This window comes from Typopeltis vanoorti, chromosome 20, assembly GCF_054136105.1.
Source record: "Typopeltis vanoorti isolate ZY-2024b chromosome 20, IOZ_Tvanoo_1.0, whole genome shotgun sequence".
NCBI classification, from domain to species: domain Eukaryota; kingdom Metazoa; phylum Arthropoda; class Arachnida; order Uropygi; family Thelyphonidae; genus Typopeltis; species Typopeltis vanoorti.
This window is the reverse complement of record NC_143568.1, coordinates 35677481-35698235: the sequence shown is the minus strand read 5'-3', so window position 1 is coordinate 35698235 and position 20755 is coordinate 35677481. Positions and strand designations below refer to the sequence as shown.

General features: G+C 35.5%; 1 protein-coding gene across 2 annotated transcripts in view; it reads right to left on the bottom strand.

Moving 5' to 3' along the window:
* Window positions 1-20755, bottom strand: part of LOC150095364 (syntaxin-7-like) — a 275749-nt gene that overhangs the window by 197683 nt on the left and 57311 nt on the right. For both annotated transcript variants that reach the window (XR_016550052.1, XM_090410144.1), the window contains exons 4-5: window positions 18145-18214; window positions 9224-9323 (exon numbers count right to left, since the gene is read on the bottom strand). Coding sequence is in view for 1 of the 2 variants with exons in the window: in XM_090410144.1 (XP_090266270.1) it covers window positions 9224-9323; window positions 18145-18214 (170 nt within the window). In the remaining variant the exon portion in view is untranslated. The remainder of the gene's footprint in view (window positions 1-9223; window positions 9324-18144; window positions 18215-20755) is intronic.

The following is a 20755-nucleotide window of genomic DNA, read 5'->3' as shown; positions in this document are numbered from 1 at the left end:
GTGTCCAGTGGGATTGCTGCACATGGCATTTCAATTTCTTTCCAAAGAGCCACCAGTGTAGCTGGTTTGCTACAATACACTATATCCTTTAGAGTCCCCCAAAGGTAGAAGTCCAAGGGTGTCAAATCAGGAGAACATGGGAGAAACTCAACAGCACCTCTTCGTCCCTGCAAACTCTTGTCAAGGTAACCTCTCACGTCTCGGTTGTAGCGTGGTGGTGCGCCATCAGTTGTAAGAGAAATTAATCATTCCCATAAAGTGCATGAATGGCAGGTAAAATGGATTTGCATAGCAAGTCTAGGTATACTTGACCAGTAACAGTACCTTCAAAGAAGAAAGGTCCTATTAAACCCCTAGATGACAATACCCACACACATCCCAGTAAATTGACTGCCTTGTCCACATGAACGCCCGGATTTTCTGGAGCTCAGTAAACATGATCATGCCAATTCACTGTTCCATTAAGCTTAAATTGTGCTTCGTCAGACCAAACCATCTTCTTCACAAACTTCTCATACACCATGTGTTGAAACCACTCACAATACTGCATTCTTCAATCAGGATCATCTTCATTCATTGCATCAAATAATCTTGGGATGTATATTTTCCATTTAGCAGCTTTAATAATGTGGTGTGCTTGCACTGCTAACTCCTGTCCCACCTACATATTGTATGGTAGACTTCTGTGGCGAGCGTGTAAACTGTTTCAACACCATAGCCGAGGAAGCAGGACTTGTTGCTATGCGATCCCAGATCTTCCCTTGTGCACATCACACATAGTACCATGGGTCTCAAACTTATCATGAATACATGCAATTGTCAGGCATGTTGGAGGTTGCATTGCAAACTCGTGCCTCCATTATCGTTGAACTTCAACAGCCTCAAATTTGAAATACCACTTTAAAATGGTCTTGTGTTCCTCGAACGACAATCATGCCTCGGCCATTTTGTTTGCCTGTCCTACCGATCACGTGTTGATGCTAGTATTCATGTGAGTAACAATATCTTTTGAGAGAACATCGTACTACACATTGCTACCAGAATTCGATCCAACTTCGAAAAAATCCATAGACAACATCTGTTAAAGTGTGTATACATTTTTTTGACAGACTATATATGTCTTTGCATTATTAATCTCTATATCATCCCAAACAGCCTCAAATCCATCTCATGTATTGCTCATACCATTTTCATTAGATATTTCTACTGTGGTTGAACTTAATTTTTCTGCAATCATTACTCCCCAGCTTTTAACTTGTCTATCTTTCCTGAATAAACTGAATCCATCACATTCTAATCCTGTAACTGCAGCTTCCTCTGTTAGCTAGGTCTCATTAATGCTTATAAGTTTTAGTTTCACTGCATTTATCAATGCTGAAAACTTCTCACCTTAATTCCTGATGCTTCTGGCATTAGTGTATACAAGTGACAACTGACTACTAAGCTGATTTGAATCTTAAAACAAATCTCCTCCCTTGTTGCCACTGTTAACACTTCTTAACAAAACTAGTCCTGCAATTCCCGAGGGTCATCTCTAACAGTCATCATTCTCTCTCATTCACTATATTACACTTGAATTCCTACCACTTAATTTAATGCATGCATCGATGCAACTACCCAGATATCTAGTTTCCCTGATAATTGCCATTTGCTCTTTCACCGAACAATTTCTCCATGTATGCAATGCCAAAACCATTCAGATGCAATCAGTTCATCTTATGCGTACAAACCTCTTGACTAATAGTCACCTTTATACATCTATATGCTACACAACTACTTCTACGCAATCTACTTACTGACTCATTTGCAATTACAGCTCTCCACCACAGCTCATTCCTGTTATACTTTGATGACAGACAATACTTTACTTTTCATTTTCACCTCACTCAACTCTCTCTCTCATATCCTCTATTATACTAGTGGAGTGCCTCAGGGTTCTGTACTAGGGCCACTACTTTTTAATTTGCATATTAGGGAAAGATTTGAGGAGATGGAATATTCTATTGTTTGCTGATGATGAAAAACTGGGGAGAACAATAGTTGCAATAAAGGTAATGCAGATAATCTGGCTGGATAATTTAAATAAATTAGCATTGTGAGTAAAGGATAATGATAGTCAATTTAATGTTGCAAAATATAAGGTTATGCACTTCAGGTTGAAAAGGTTACATTACTATATCACATTTCTTATATAGTGAAACCTGTGGAGTATCCGTAACTGTAGAATAACACGTATGCCACAGTAAATGAGTTTTGATTATTTAAATATTTCATCTTATATATCATAAGACATCATCAGTACAATTATCGAACAACAATAGGAATTGAATTCAAAAAACAGTAGTGCATATGCTTAAATTGGAATCCCTCTATGTATAGAGTCATGTGTTCATGGATTAAACCTAACGGGCTGAAATTAAAACAAATTAAACTAAAATATAACAGATAAATTGATTTAATACAATTGAGGATAACAATTTTCCAAACTTTTGGAATAGTGAGACGATCGTTCTGATTAAGACTAGGTCTATGAAGTAAGGCTTCAGCACTTTCTTCATATAAACATTCATGTTTATATGAAGAAAGTGCTGTGGTTCTATGCAGCAGTTTAGCATTTTGCCAGTGGATCCTGTGGTTAGTGTTTTCAATTCTATGTTGTGCAAGGCCAGATTTGTGAGGTTTGATAAAGTGTGGTCTTGATGTTCAGAGAACCATCAACCAAATTCACAACTTGACATCTTCTCCATAAAACAAACTCTCACCAATGATGTTATCTGGCATATACGAAGTACCATGTTTGTGTAATTTATCTTACTATGGACAAACAGGAAGATCTATAAATAAACATATCTCTGAACATCAAAGACCACATCCGTCTTATCAAACATCACAAATCTGGCATTGTACAACATGAAATTGATGAGAATACCATTTATGAGTAAAAGTGGAGCTATGGACACTCCAGCATTAGTAACGAAAACTGAGGAGAGGAAGGTTTCATAATTGTAGATAAAAACCTAAAAGAAGAATTTCTATGTTAAGTCAAAATAATATAAAATAAACTAACAAATATGACCGCATTTTATATATCTAGGATTCATCTAAGTGTACTGCATACTATAATGACTTCTTTAATTTTTTTTCTAATTAACCCTATTTCTATATTGCCATCAATAAATTTGTCTGCTAATTACACTATTAAGCAGTGAAAATTTAGTTTAGTGTCATACTGATTACCTAAATAATTAGCTGTAATAATTACTTTCTTTCCTCACTATGAATAGTTTAATTTTGCTAAGGAACTGCTGACAATTAAGAACATATTAAATAAATTGTTATCTGCCTATAATCTGTGTAGGGAACAGGCAGATAATGGTATCTGACAGAATGAGAGCTGACCAATAAAACAAGCAAACATATGCTTGTTTCCCTTGATCATGACATCACTTTGAATACAACACAGGCAAATATCCAGATGGGGCTTCTTTATCTGATATAATAAAGCAGTTCCATCTGGATGTATTTGGGAGAGCACTGGATGTGTTGGTATAACAAATTTCCAGAGAGGCTGACTTAACCAGTAGCAATACACCTTTTGTAGTGTTTCAATTTTATGTAATTTAATGAAGGCTCTGTTGCATGCAGCTCAGCAATGCAATATTATTATCATTATCTAAGATCTCCAGGGAGTCAAGGACTCAACGAGAGAGGCTGTAAATAACCCAACCCAGCTATCATACCTTCACTTAAATTCATTTACACTAGATACACTCACTACCCCTAAGGACAAATTATTCCACTCACTACTCTGTGAGAAAAGCGTAGCTCTTACCCTTTTCTTGACTGAGAACAACCTTAATTTAAATATAGTTAGGATTTTCACAGGATATGATAAATAACATGTTATCTGGAAAATCAACAATCACTAGAACCGATTTTTAACCACTTGAACAGACATTTACAAAAGCAAAGTATTTTGCTCTGTCTCTTTGAAAGAGATGCTAGTAAACAGAGGGACTGCTAGAATATTTAACCAACATGCACAAGGAGAAGCTGCATGATGGACTCTGGCTGTGGTGTATTTAGTGGCATCTGTGCCGTATCATCTACCATGATATCTAGAAATTTTAGTAATGCTTTAATTCAGACACCAAAGGAACATGTAGCAGTCTGACAGATATGGTACAAATTTTCTTGATGTAAAAAAAATATAACTGGTCATTTGGGATGGTGACAAAGGTAGTTCATTTGCTTTGCCATGACTAGGAATAGGTGGTGTTGTTTGAAATGCTGGAGATGCAGTTGTGATACTGTACGCCCACAGATGCAAGACCCTTCCACACTTCTGCGCATGTCAAAAGAAGGAGAATCCATTCCGATAATCAATCCATATTGTGGGATGAGTCGTTTATTATTACACTAAAGTTCGTATATGTAATATCGGAAGTTAATTTTCCGATATTACATATCGGAAAATTAACTTCTCTTTTATGATCAATGTAGTTTTTAAAGTGGTAACTATTTTGCTTGTATAAGTTGGAAAATTTTACGTATAAAGCACGTGATTTCGGGTGTTGGTGACAATTCATACATCGCCTTATTTCTTTCTCCCCCTTCAACATGAATTGACTCTTCTTGGCAGTCTGCCAACAACGGCTCTCGCTTCTGTGATAGGACAGGCTACTGTCCAACCACAGAAGACATAAGTCTTGATATCTTAAGTGCTCAATATAAACTGGGCAACGAAAACCTGTTTACACCTCAAGAGGTAGAAGCTAGGGTGAAAAGGATGCTTTTTAATTTGGCACTTCACAACTGATGCAAGCAAGGTTGAAACATTTTTTTTTTTTTTTTTTGTCAAATAGCAGTCCCAAGAACCTTGCTTTTGCTACAACTGTTTATCATATATGGCAAAAATGTATAGACATTTTTCTGTGGCAAAAATATGAATCTATTCAAACAGCCCAATGTGACAGATGGTCAATAGCTTCTATCTCTGTAATGCTCTCAGTAACAAGAATGACAAAATATAGTAAAGTTATCCACACAGAAGACAAGTGAAAGTAAGCTGCAGATATTTAAGTTCTGTATCATTAGAACAAATCATTCTGGCTCTCTCTGTGTGTGTGTGTGTGTGTGTGTGTGTGTGTGTGTGTGTGTGTGTGTGTGTGTGTGTGTGTGTGTGTGTGTGTGTGTGTGTGTGTGTGAGAGAACACCATACTGTTAGGCTGGATGTGAAGTGATTTTGTTTATGAAGATATCTTCCTATGTGTGTTTTGACTTTCTATGAATGGAAAAAGATAACAAACCATCTGAAAAGTGGGTGACTAATATGTCACACAGTTATTAAATTCTTTTTAAGTGAATTTGAGTGTTGGCTGTTTGGGTAGGTGACAAAATCATTCAAAGTGTCTTGTCTGTGTGGCCAAATGACAAACACATCATCAACAAAGCATAACCACACTAGGGGCTTGTATGTAGCTGTGGTAAGTATTTTGTTTTAAAAGTTATCCACATAAAAGCTAGCTAAAGGAGAGGGGGGGGGGGACCCATAGAGTACCATTAATCTGTTTGTAGATTTTTCTTCCCCAAGTAAAGTAACCTGCATATATGATAAATTTTAATAATTTAAAGATATCAGAGGGGAGGAGGAATTAGACTTCGTTAGTAGAACATTAGTAAATAAAGAAGTGACATGAAAATTAATCATTATGCCTGAATTTTTAAGGATGTGATTTTTAACATAGCTGACTAAAAATTCTCTCAGGGGCTCATTTTGAGTGAGCATGGAAATGCTGAACCCAAGGTACCTGATGCTGGACCAAGCCTTACATCACATAATATATGTCTTTTATATTATTTATAGACTATCTCTCCTCTTCTTTCTCTCTCTTTTTCTTCCCCCCCCTGCACCTTCCCTATTGCAAGGGCTAAGGGTAAACTTTCCTGTCTTGCTGAACTTTCTTCTTCATATAAGTGGGAGTTTGCCTTCTCTCCCAAGTATTGGTCTTACCTAAGTAGGCTGCCCTTCCACAAAGCCTGTTCAGCAAGGATTAGATTAAACCCCCTTTCAAATGATGGTATAGAGGCAGTAGAGCACAAGGCCACAATGGGCATATAAAAACACAAATGTGAATCTCTCTCTCAATCACATGACAGACTAGACAACCCTTTGGGAGGTCTGCTCTTGTCAAACTAAGAACATAAAATCTAATAACAGAAAATTATGTGTGCACCTAGACATTAAGTGCACACATTATTAGGACAAACAACATTAGAATTACTAGTGGAAGCAGAAAAGATAAAATGGGACATCACTGGATTAAGTGAAACTTGGATAGATCTAAAGAATGAACAAAGTTATGGACAATCCAAGATCCCAGGGAGGAATTGACTGCCTAATTAACTGCTCCATAAAAGATCAAACACAAGAAATATAACATATCACATGAAAAATGTGATGGCAGAAAAAATTAATTATACAAGTTTATGCACTAACCTCAGACCATAGAAGAAACAGATGCATTTTATGAAATACTAGACCAACTGTTAAATAGCAATGACATAATTTACAATACTGATGGGAGACTTCAATGACACACATCTAGCAGCAATTGGAAAATATGGACTAGAACAGAGGGATAAAAATGGTAAAAGATTGATAGAATTCGATGAAAGTAGAGGTCTTTATGTAATGAATACTTTCTTCAAAAAAAGAAAAATTGGAAATAGACCTTTATTGAGGTCTCATCAGAGGGAGCTAGAACCAAAAAGGTTGAAGTAATACAGAAACCAAGAATATAATTTCTTGCTATCTTTAATTTATGATATAACCAAGGGGAAAAACTTTCCAACAACTAGCTCTAATCCAGAGTATTTCAGCAATAACGTGCGACATCTTCTGACTATTTGTATATGAGAAATATCTAACTTCTGCATTACTTTAACCTTGGTATCTCTTCTGAGTCTGGCTCCCACTTATTTATTTCGTATCCAAACACAAGTGGTATAGTAGTAAGTAAGTGGTATAACATTTGCAACAAATTAGGATACATTACAAATGAAAAATGGCTTAAATTTGGTAGGTGAATTACGCAGGGACTAGTAAGTAAAATATGAAGAAAAAAGTAACTATACATAAGTTCTGTGCTCTTTCTGTGTGCAGGATCCTCTTTTGTGCAAAGGTGATTGAAGAAGGGGACAAGAAAGAAGGTGTTCCATGGACTAGATTGTCCTGCACTCACAATTATCTGGTCCAGTGAGGTAGCCCCATTTGATGAGGTTCTGTTTGCAGTGTCCAGTCGTTGAAAGTCTGTTGAGGCTTTTCCAAGTATTCCAGTCCAAGTGGGCACCACGTGGAAGATGTTCAGCTGTTGGAATACCAGTATTATTCTCTGGGTATAGTGCAAGCCATTGTTGAAGTCTTGTCTCTGGAGGGTTTTTAGGTGGTTCAACAGTTGCTATGAAGCTATGTCAGGATCTTAGTCTTTGGAGCACTGTGATCTGGCTGAATAGTGGGTGGCGTTTATCATTCATTTGTCTGCTTCTTTCGTCAGCTGAGAATGCAGATCTTCTAATTGAAGGAGGTGCAATACCAGCCAAAGTATACAGGACTCTTAGTGCTGTTGGTTTCAGGCATCCTTTAATTAAGCAGCAGCTTTCATTCAATGCTGGGTCAAGTTTTTCAGCATGGCAAGCATATTCAGCAGAAAAATAGCAAAGGTTTCTTATTACCTCCTCCACACGAGGTTACCCCATTTGGAGAAGGTAAGCTCCCACTGATGAGACCTCAATAAAGGCCAGAACAAGTCTGGATAGTGGTCCTTTATTTTGGTTTCTGCCCCAATGCAGAAACCAAAATATATCTATATTTTGGTTTCTGCATTGTCTTTTCTCCATGGATGCAACTCTACTGAACTAACCATCACCATTCCTCTAATCATGTAAGAATGTGGATAGTTTTTGGTCAACATCCATACACAGTCCCAAGCTTACAAAACCAACTTCTCATTCTCTTCCTTCATTCCACATAACTTTATCTTTTGGTAAAGTCTTCCTCATACCGTATTTCTCAATAAACATATTTCTCAGCTATTCAAGAAACAAATTATTTTCTTTCTAATTACTTGCCTAGATATCATATTGTATTATAGGCTTTAAGATCTGTTGTTTATGGAGTTGAGAGACTATTCTTGGTATTAGACTGTCCTTGGTATTCATGTAAGGATCATAAAGTTTAAAGATTTTTATCTATATATACAAAAAGATTACAACAAAAAATTTTATGAGAATGGAAATGGCCCTCTTTTTCTTATACATAAATGATCTACTCTCAACCAGAAATATCACTGGTTGAAATATTTGCAGTAATAAAATTACAATAATCTTGTGAATATGTGTGTATAATAAATGTTATAGTGACATAAGTTCCATTAAAAATTCAACTTCCAGATTCAGATGCAGCTATTTTTTCAGTAGCTATTTATGCACATGAAACTTGGAACACAAAGTAGTCTGATAGAATAAGGAATGCTGCTTTTGAGATATGGTGTTACAGGAGACCACTGAGATCTCATACTGAAAATCGGACAAATAGGGTTCTGGAAAGGATTGGTAGAACTCTGGGACTCCTCAAGTTCTACCAACTTTAGGACTCCTTAAAAATACTTGAGTACTTAAAAGTACTCCTTAAAAGATAGAAGAAAGCTAGAATACTTTGAACACATGAATAGAAGCAGAACACATTTTCAAAATAGTAACAGAGAGTAAAATTCCTTGATGGATGAATGGCGTGTCTGGAATGCCTGTCTTCAAAGAGTTGAAGCCTCAATAAAAGTCTACACAGGATAACTTGGGAAGAATTTGCCTGATAAATCACTGATGTGCAGAGTAATCATATGCAATCTACTGATGTGCAGTGAAATGCTTGAGTCAAAGTAAGTTGATAATACATGATTTGGCTATATTTTCTATATATTATTAAATAAAGTTGATAATACATGATTTGGTTATATTTTCTATATCATATTAAATATAAAATAATTACAAAAGAAATGTATACAGGATATACATGAAATTCTAATGTTGATCATACTGGGCAGCAACTGAATATATCTTGGTGTTTAACTGGCGTGAAGCATTTCATGTGATTTTCAGAAATTATCAAGAGAAAGAGCTTTTGAATAAGCAAGAAACTAGCAAAAAGAAAATAACTGTTTATTACCTGTTCAGATACATTAGGTGCTTGAGATATTCCAGCCAAATCTTTCAGGTGGTGATTAGTATCTTTTGCCAACTGATTGGTATAGTGCTGTACCTGATGACTGAAATATTTTAAAACACATTATACAAAAAAATTACAAATTAAAATGATTATGACAGCTTATTTCAATTTCTTTATATTGAGCCTATTTATTACAGTAATCTATAAAAACCAATATACAATTTGTTGAAAAATGTCTCGTGGCATGATCAGCCACAATCATTGAAACTGTTAACTGACAGTAGCTATGCAAAATTGTTAACTGTTTTGTGCAGAGCTACTGTCTTTTTTGATTGTTTAAAATATATATAAAATTTCATCTCTTCACATTTTAACATTATTTTTAACTGAAAAAGAAAAGATCATTTTACTAATTAATAATAAAATAATAACTTTACGTTTCGACCCCTGTATTGAGGTCATCTTCAGAAGGATACATGTGTATAAGAACAAGCTACATGCTGTTCTTATGTTGCACTCTATACAAGTAAATTACATCTATGTAGTTAACTAATATTTTTTCTTAGCCTGCCCTCTAATGAAAAAAAAAATAAAAATAAAAAATAAAATAAACAAAAATAAAATAAAAACTACAATAAACTCTGCTAAAGTCCTCACGTACTAGGATTCTTCTGGAATTATACAGTTTATATATGTTATATTATGATTATCTTCTGGATTTGTACAGTACAGGTTGCTATTGAATGTTCAGGAGGAAAAAAAAAAACTTCACCAAGTCATCTTGTATTGAGATTTTTCTTCGTGGTTGCTATGAAGATTGTAGATGGGTCCTCCACGTTCTTGGAATTGTTAGACCATCATTTTTATTCAGATTCGGATCATGTTTGAGCATTTCACATGCTTCCTTGAATTTCTGCTCGAACCAGGTTTTGGTGCGGTGTAGGGACTTGGTACCTTTCCAGTCAATTCTGTGGTATGTTTGGAGTGTGTGGTCAGAAAGGCTGGTTTTTCCAAAATGGAGGTATTTTATGTGACGTTTGTGTTCATCCTTTCTGATTGGGATGGTTCGCCCTGTTTTCCTTATGTATGGTATGTTACATGTGCAATCTATTTTGTAAACCCCTGGGTGGGCTAAGTGTGGCAGGGGATCGTTGGAAGAACTGAGTAGGTGTCTTAATTTTGTCGGGGGTTTAAAGGTGGTTTTGATGTTGTATTTGTGTAGTGTTCTGTCTATTTTTTCTGAAATGCCTCTAACATATGGTATAGCAATAGCATTCTTGAAATCTTTTTTGTTATTAGTGGTATCTTTGTGGAGGAAATTGTGAATGGTTTATATATTGTATCCATTTTTTATAAAGGTATGTTTGACAGTCTCATATTCATGGTTAAGAGCTTGTTCATTTGAATAAATGGTTTGAGCTCTGTGTTTAAGGGTGCTTATGACCCCTAGTTTTTGTGTTGGGTGCTGATAAGAAGTTTTGTGTATGTACTGGCCTGTGTGTGTGTAGGTTTGCGGTAAACTGAGAAGGAGAGACAGCCTGAAGGAAGATGTGTGACAAGTATGTCTAGGAACGGAAGAGTTGTTTTTTTCAATTTCAATGGTGAATTGGATGCATTTGTGTTGTTTGTTCAGGTGGCTAAGGAATGTATCTAGTGCTTGGCAGCCATGGGGCCAAATGGCGAAAATATCGTCGACGTATCTTTGAAATGTTTAATTAGTTTCCCAATTCTTATCCAGGTAAGAGGGCACGTTTCCTAGGTAAATCTCCAGGTACTTGTTTCTCACTGTGGATCAGTGACCAGACAGTGGGGAATCGGTTTGGTTTTTCCATCTGCCACACCACAGTCCTGTGGTTTTTATGTGCATTTACTTGGTCTCCTGATGCTGCTTGGTAGTGTTGGTATGATGTTTGTATGTTATAGAAATCCTCTTCTTTGTGAGCTATAAGTGTAACATCATCAGCATATGCTGTCAGGGTTATGGCTTGGCAAGAAAGTTTAGGATGGGATGCTCTAAGCAGCATGATTACTCTATGTAAAAAGGGCTCAATGGCAATTGTATAAAGAGGACCAAAAAGTGGACAGCCTTGTTTAATACCTCTGCTGTATGTACAGATATGATAAATCTGTTGTTTATTTTCATGCAAAACTATGCTTCAGAGTATAACATCTTAATAGATTGAATGATGCCTGAGCCATTTCTTTCTTGGGTGTGCATATATTTCACATCTAAGAAAGGTACAGATGATTCTTAATTTTAGGGTGCTTTTCTTGGGGATTCCAATGCTGACTCCTGATCCATGAAGTTGTATGGCAGGACAGTGATGCATGGTGTATGGGCAGTTCTTCCAGTGCTGATCTGAAGCTTCGTGGTGGAATGGAGACTAGTTTTCTACAGCATAATTATTTCTGGCTGGTGGACAAGAATATGCTGCAGGACGAGCCAGTTTTGCAGTGGTGTGGCACATTCTCTAGTGTTTAGTGAGAGAAAGTTTACTGAGGTGCTCATTACTTTATGGTTTATTTTGTTGGAAGAGTGATCCTCACTTACTTTAGGGATTTACGCTGCCACTGGGATTCAAGCCCGTTGATCAAGAAGTATATTCTTTTCCTGAGATTGATGGTTTTCTTCCTCTTTTTCCTGCCAGAACGGTTCTTAATTCTTCTAGCTGGGTAATAAGGCCACTGATGTTGGTGGTGTAGTCGTATGCTGTCAGCAGTTTTTGTGAGGAGCCTCGACCTTTCTTAAGAAAGCTCTGAAGCTGTTCATTTGTTAGTAGGCCTTCAGTGTGAGGAAGACCTGCATTTTCAGTTTCCTCTTCGTCATCTGAAGACTCAGGTAGCTCAATCTCATCCCCAAGATTCTCTGTTGTGCTGGTTCATCTTTGGCTGTTTTTCCATTTTGGTTTCTTGCTCCTCTTTGTTATTTTTAATTTTTTATCAGAGTTGGTTATTGTCTGTTTCCCTATTTCCTTTTCTCTAGGATGGCATTTAAACGATTTTGCCACAAGTTCTTCCAAAAGCCAGGTTTCATTAGTGGCACTTGATTTTGTCTCCTCATTATTTGACTGAAAATTTTTTCCTCAAGTTGTTTGTTAGGAATGCTCTGTTTTTTGGGTTTAGATGTTTCATGCTTCTGGTTTTCTGATCTATTAGGGTTGGTTGTATTGTTAGCTGGTTTCTCATTTTTGGGTATAACAAGCATAACTTCCTTACATGACCTTCTTTGTGACAGTAGAAGCACTGAGCAGCAGCAGTAATATACAAAGTGTAGGGTACTCCATCTATTTCCATGTTATTTTAGGTATGGAGCTGATTGTGTTGTCGCCAAAGTGCATTAGAGCCTGTCTTCTAAAACTTGATGTGAGTGAATTCAGACCTAGTGGCAGCGGCTCGTAGCGTTCAGATTTTACCTGTCACTGTGCCATATTTGACAGTAATCCGTTAAGCATTGGGTGCTTATTTCTGGTGGAACATTTGACACTGTTACTTTCGTGGGAACTAGAGTGATTGGTGAGACATTAACGTGGCATGCTCCAATGTTTATTCCCTTTTCAATTAATGTCTAAGACCAAGATGCTTTGTTAAAGTACATTTGAACGCTCTTGAAACATGGGTTTTATTTTTTGGTGGGACATGCTGCGCCACTGTGTCAAGGTATTTTTCTAATGGGATATTTTCGATCATGAAAATTACTATTCCATTGTCTCAGGAAATGTGGTCGATTAGTTGTATGTTTATATGCACGGTGGTCATCATCCCAGTAGTATTAATTTGCATGGAGGTATTAGATATAATATTGGCATAAGAGCACTGACCTTTGTCCATTGTTTTTTCAAAGGGGGGGGGGACTGAGACTGATGTCTTTCCTTTCTCTGGAGCTAAGACTCTGGCTGGTGTCTTTTTCCTTGATTATCGGAATCCTGCAACCTTTGACTGATTCCTGCTGAGCTTTTGCTGGTCATTGCTTCGGGTGAATTCAGGGAAAAGTAAGCTATCACAATTTCCCAGAACTCTAAAGCATACCATTGTAGTGATAACAAGAGGAACAATGAAAATTTTAAAAAATTTAAAATAACTTTCTCTAGCTTCGCAAATTTAAAAAACTAATTTTATAATGCAATAGATCAGGTGCTTACAATCATGCCGGTATATAACTTGAAGTTGATTGAAGTATTAAACTGCACTGGATACATCTGCTCCCTTCTGTTACAGCAACAGAATATAACAGCAGTATAAAGAAAACTTTTTTATAATGCAGGTAATCTTTATATGACAGGTGTAAAAGATGAAAATGGAATACTGATTATAAACATGTTGGAGATTATAGCTAAATTAGTTAAATTTTATCAAGAATTATACACAAATAAAGAGAAAGTAAGAGAGAACAACAGAGAAAAGAACACTGAAAACTATAATGACTATAGTCCAAAGATGAACAATTTTAAGAAAAAGAACTCATAAAAGTTGAAATACTGGAAAAATCCTTCTATATAAGAAAGGTGATAAAACAGACATAAGCAATTATAAACCTATAACACTATCAGTCCTTCATAAGCTGTTTCAAAAATTATAGATGGCAGAATAAACAATATATTAACTTTTCATCAATCAAAAGAACAGGCAGGTTCCAGAATATCCTTCTCAACTTTAGATCATTAACAAGCCTTAAATCAAGTAATGGAAAAAACAAAAGAATATAATATACCGATTTCTTCGGCTTTCATACATTATGAAAAAGCCTTGGACTCAACAAGACCTATATAAAATGATTGAAGCTTTAAAACATATAGAAATAGATGATATTTATATTAACATATTAAATGATATGAGAGCGGCTAATCAGTAATAAATTTAAGTTGAAAAGAAAGAGAAATCAGAAATAAAAAGAGAAGTCAGAAAGGGAGACTATCTCACCAAAATTATTTCCTATAGTCCTTGAATATGCTATGAGAAAACTGAACCAGGAGAAAAGAGGACTGAATATTGATAAAGAATACTTAAGCAATCTAAGATTTGCTGAGGATATCATTCTAATAGCAACATCACCAAAAGAACTAGAACACATGATTATTGAATTAAATGAAGCTGGATATAGGCCTACAAATAAATATGGATAAAGCAAAAATAACAGCCGGATGGAAAGTTTTTAACCATTATAGAAAGATATTCAAAAGCAATTTACCAAACTTCCTAAAAAGAATCCTTTCCCTTATGATTACACGGTGATCAGAATACATCTTAGAAATTATTGAAAATCGCATATGGTAGTAAAACCTGGAGTCTGACTAAAAAACACCTAGAGAAACTGAAAACACCACAAAGAAACATGGAAAGAACCATTTTGGAAATAACCTGGTGTCAGATAAAAAGAATAATATTTGGATAAGGATGAAAACAAACAAAACAAAGATAATGGACATTGTCTTAGTAACAGAAGGCAACAAATGGCACTGGACAGGACTTGTGATGAGGATGTCTGACAAAAGATGGACACCAAGAACTGGTTATCGGAACCCAGATAGACCAGTGGTAGAGTGGGATTATGAGATAACAGGCTGTTGTGGACTTTATAGTAGATATGCACAAGACCGGTTAAAATGGAAGAAGCATGGAAAGGCACTTCTCCAGCAGTGGACTGGAGAAAGCTGTTGTTGATGATGATATATATAATAATTTATTTTCATAAAATAATGCAACATTTTCAAGGAAGCAAAATGGTCATTTCCTTTTCTGCTAATATCTTTAACATGATCAAGACTCTTTTTTTTTTATGAGGAGAAAGATTTGAAATGCTTTTAAACATATAGAAATATTGTATCTGCTTTTAAAAAAAGCTAAACTCATTTTATACTTTATTGCATCCTTTTTTTTTTTCAAGGTGAAAAAAAATGCACAACACTTATAAAGAAATCATGGTACAATCTGAAACTGACATTGGAAACACTGTTAAAGAGACTGAATGATTTCAGTTATCATTTTACAGGATCAGACCACATTAATCTGTATTCCAATCTCAAGAGAAATTATTTATTACCATTTATTGGTAAATGCTGTAATTTGTAAGCACTACTTCCATCCCTCCAATTAAAACTTAAAAATGCAAACACTGATCAGGAAAGTAACATTTAAAAAATACCAATCTAGTGTTGACTATGCAACCAGCTACACACTTATCGCTACTGAATTTATGTTTAGCACTTCTGTAATGCACTTGTGGAAAAATGCCCTATGTTGGAAAGACCTATTTTTGAATCCTTTGTATGATACAAGAAACATTTATAAGGACTTTTGAACTAAAGATGAAATAAACATTGTCATAAAAAGATGGCCAGAATAACAACATCCTGAAATCTAAGCAGTTTTGAATCCCAGGTCTAAATCCTATTGTATATAGAATATGAGAAACATTTAAGGACTTATCAAAGAAAGAGCCATATAGCTTCATTTTGACAACGTAAAAGAAATAGAAATATGGAACATTAAAGTTCCAACCTTATTTTAAAGAACAAAATGTACGTTTGATACCTTGATAGTTTCAAAAATTTGACAAGAGAGCTTACAAGAATACAATCCTTGGCATTTGTATGGAAAGGCTTAGGTGTCTTTGGTGATTCATATTGTTTTATGGTATAAACAACACCAAAAGAGGAAAAATATATATTTATTAAACTCACTAAGCTGGTTTTCTAACCAGCATCATCAGAGCACAATTATAACTGTGATAGGCAAACAGCACTAAAGTATGCAATTAAGGAAAACAATTTAAACTGTAACTGACAATAGAACTAATGTCCTTATGGTACCCTCTATGGGTCAGATAACCACAAAGTTAATTTAGAGAAGTCAGGCTATCAGATCTTAAAATGATATTCTCCCAGATCTTTGGTAAATTAATGCAACCATACCTGTTGAGGTTAGGAGAGAACTTCATAGCTGATGCTGATTCTAAAAATAGTTTCTTAGTCCTATAATGACTTCTATATAATAAAGATGTTTTCCTCCATTTGATCTTATGTGAAAGGGAATCCAGAAAATGGTCTGCCAATTCCAACTTGCCATACAGATGATCACAAAAGTAATTTTTGTGTTATTCAAGGTGGATGTTAAATGATCTACCAGTCTGTCCAAAGTAGGCCAAACTGCAGATACAAGGGACTTTATACATTCCAGGATGTTCAAGAGGATGTAGTTGATTTTTACAAAAATGTATGAAGGTAACCAGCTGAATGAAAGGTTTAAAATAGCACGGAGATCATATTTGCAGAGAACTTTGACTATTTTTTCTGATATATCCTTAAACCATATGAGATGGGAATAGTTTTGCTGCAATTCTGTGTGTTGGGAATTGGGAGGATAGGGGTAAATGCAATATTTTAATTATTTTATATAGGCTGTAGCTATTAGCTAAAACTGTATTGTGAAGGTCCCCAAGCTCAGTTTCAAGAGCTATGTCACTTTAACAAATAACCTTGGCTCAGTGAGTAAGTATTTTGAGGATACCACACTGTTGAGAAGGGTGGTAGTGGTGTAACTGTTTATGTAAGTGCTTTCCTATATGAGTGGTTTTCGCTCAGACACACCAAAAATATATCTAATTTGTGACAAAACAGCAAACACATTATCAACAACATAACACAGCCAAACCATCAGTTTAAGTGTGGCTGTATTTAGTACTTGATTTTCAAAATGCCTCATATAGAAGTTAGATAATGGGGAAGGCGGGGGGGGGGGATCCCATAGCAATCCCATGCAGCTCTTTGTATATTTTGTAAGAATGTGGTTAGCAAGGATATACAGATCAGGTTCTTCACTTGGAGAGTGGTGAATGAATTGCCAGAGGTAGTTGCATATGTCCCAAAAGGGAATACGTTTAAGGAAAAGTACGATAGCTGTTGTGTGAATAATGGTTAGTGCGAGTCTCCCACAATCAGCCTTTTGACTCCATGGAGATACCATATCATAATAATTATCCCTAGAGATTATTACTTCCATTAAACTAAAGACAAGTGATAATCAGTTTGGAAAAAAAAGATGTGTAGCTCTGTTTGTGTATTTATTAGCACTGCAGTTGTTAAACTGCTATAATAATAAATAACACTTACACAGAAGTAGAAAATCTTAATGAATGTACATAAATGGTTTTTCCTATGATCATGACCTGCTATTTTCAAATATAAAACACCTGTCATTCCCTTTCATGACCTTGTACAGTATCCTGTTCTTACTATCACTATTTATGTCAACTAATCTGCTTATCTCTTCTAAGTAAGAGAAGAAATAAGAGGCCTCTTGTCTAAAAGAGGCTGCTTATTCCACTTTTAGACGTAATTTCTCACCATCTGTATATTCATGTTTTTCTCCTCACAATCAAAATCGATTTGTATAACTAATTTTATTTACTTCCAAAAAGTTTTAAATGTCTTCATGACCATCGTTTTACACAAAAACCTTTCACATCTTAAAAGAAAGATAAAAGAATGTCAGGAATATCTCTCTCTACCAACTCCCCATTCTATCATCTGTTTCAATATTATGTTTGATCCTTATGGTCTTGTCAAATCATTACTTATTTCCAAATATAATTTTTATTGGCATTTGATTTCACTTTTAAAAAGAAAATGCTGAAGGAAAATATAGTCCTGCATATCAATTATTCAGCCAGTTTCACACTGTATACTATATCAAACAGAATGGAAATGCTGATGTTGGTTAATATCAATCATAAAAAAACAATACAACATGCTTGTGGTGCATTCTCACTTTTTTTTTAATCCTTTATTCTCCATAAAGATGTATGCCCTAACCATGGAAATGCTTTTATTAAATCACGTATCCAATTACATACTATATCATGGAATCGAGTATTATCTGGAAATATTTCAACAACAATCAAATGCAGAAAAATACAAAAAACTTACAGCTGAGCACGGAGACTTTCAGAATCTTGTTGTGTTCCCAACTGGCTAACCATTTTCTGCATAGATGCAACTAAAAAGGAAACGAAAATATTTATTTATATGCAACACAATAATGGTATGTTAGTTGGTTAAAAAAAAAATTGTTATTAATTTGATTAGGGCCTCCATAGCTCAGTCAGTATCGACTAAGCATTTTTGGTCGGAAAGACCTGGGTCCGATTCCCGTCAGTGACATGAGGAACCTTTATCTGGTCCTAAAGGTGAGTTAGCCAGTCTCATATGGAGGCAGGGTTTTTTCCCACTCAGAAACTCAGGTTTTTCATCCCTCAGAGAGGCAAACCAACCCCAGTGAACACACGCTTCTACAGACATAGAACACCTCCAGGAATAAGGAGTAACCAACCTATTCCATAGGATTTCAGTTCCGAATACCTACACAGTAAAATGTGTAAGTCTACGAGTGAGCGTAAATTAGGATAGGATATTAATTTGATTATCTTCCCCATCAAAGAAGAAAATGTCAAGGGTCTAAGTGACATTTATTACAAAAGATGTGAACTTCTCAAAATCTATAGTCCACTTGATTAATTATATTTTTAAAAGTTTTTCCTGTTGGTTAAAGTATAAATTAAAGATGCTCAGAAATTATATTCTTGGTTTAATCTTTTATCCAAGTGTAAGCAAACAAAGTTTGTGCATGAAGTAACTTCACGAGGTTAATGACTTCACATCACTAGTCTTAGTATCCCATAATGCAAAACACATATCCTTACAGACATGTATAATGCTATACATTATAGGAAGGGTCACTATCCAGACTGGTTTCGACTTTTATTGGGTGAAAAAAAGTAAAATGCTGCTCATCATAGGCATAGAGTGGTTAGTACAAGTGTGTAAGAAAGCATGCCAGTATTAGGAGGAAAAGACACATAGATAGAATGAGACAGAGAAAATACAGATAATGTTAACCACCTGATATCCATGTGATTAGCCTTATCTGAGTTACTTGCCTTGAGTTGGCCTTCTCTACCTGGGATTGCTCTCCTGTCATCCCTGCAATTGACCATAAGACCACACTGAATTAAGAGGAAAGAACCATTTAAAAAACCTTTCATAGCAAAAATAGACAGAATTTTGTCTCTCCTTGGTGAATATTGCAAAATTTTGCAATATATCCCAAAAGGGAATAAGTTTAAGGAAAAGTGCAATAGCTGTTGTGTGAATAATGGTTAGTGAGAGTCTCCCACAATCAGTCTTTTGACTCCATGGGGACTCTATTGCAAGATTTTGCAATATTCACCAGGGAGAGACAAAATTCTGTCTATTTTTGCTATGAAAGGTTTTTTTTAAACGGTTCTATGATTTCTTAACTATCTGTCGTAAATTGAAAATCTGATCCTGACAGCCTCTATTTGGCATGAATCCAGCTTGTTCTTCACCAAACTTCCCTTCTCAACCATTTCTCAAGTGTATTGGCATAAATCTTACCAGGAACACTCAGTAGAGAAATACATCTGTAATTCTCATATTCAGTTTTATTTCCCTTTTTATATATGGATACTGTGAGAGCTCTGCTCCAATCATCTGGAATTCCTCCCTCTGTCCAGGCATTCTGAGCTATGCAGTGCTTTTGATGGCTTTTTCTACTTCAAGTATAGATATGTATTCCTGATTGCATGTCTGGTCAGTGTTTTTTTTTACCACTCTGCTGTCACTGATTGTTTCATTCAGCAATTTTTTGAAGTAATTACTCCATACATCATATCTTTTTCTCCAGTTTTCATGTTACCTTTATCAGCTCTAATTCGTTTTACAGCATTCTATCCTCCATTTCTGAGATTCTTCAGCAACCAGAATATCTTGCCAGCTTCTTGATATGTATTTTCTATGTTCTTACCAAAGTCTGCCCATGACTTTTGTTTAGCTAGTTTTATTCAGTGGTTAGCTTTCTTACATTTGTCTCTGTATTCTCTAAGAACACAAGCTGACTTATTTGTCAGGAATTTTTGATATACTTTCTTCTTTTCTTTCAACTTTATGCTTTCAATAGTCTTTAGATACTTTAAACCTGTACTTTTTAGATAAATGCCAGTGAATTATCTTAGCCACATTATCATGCCTTTTACGGTACTCAGGCTGTGTGATTTTGCTGCACCCACTAATAACGTGGTGTATTAGTGGGTGCAGCAAAATCACAGCAAAATTTCTTTAGTGGAGTTACCATTGCCAGGTCAAGTAGCTGTCAGCGCTGTCCTCTATGCTGTGAAGGTAGTTTCATTCAATGCCTTCTTTCGGTTCTCACTTTTACTTGTTTGGTCTTTTACTTCAATTTTGTCTTCATGGGTTTAAATAAACCCTCTTTCCTTACCTCAATTAGAAATTTCTCTGTTGTTTTCTGCAGATAATCATTCAGATTTCGTTTTTCTTCTTCAATTTGCTTTACTTGTAATAATCCTCTGCCTCCTTTTTTGCATGATAGGTAGAGCCTATTAATGTCATTTCACAGCCTGCGAGAATTAAGGACATAGTGCATTGTCATTAATTCCAATTCTAGCTGGGTCCATTCAACAATGCTCGCTGAATATCTCAGAACAGATATGGCCCAGGTGTT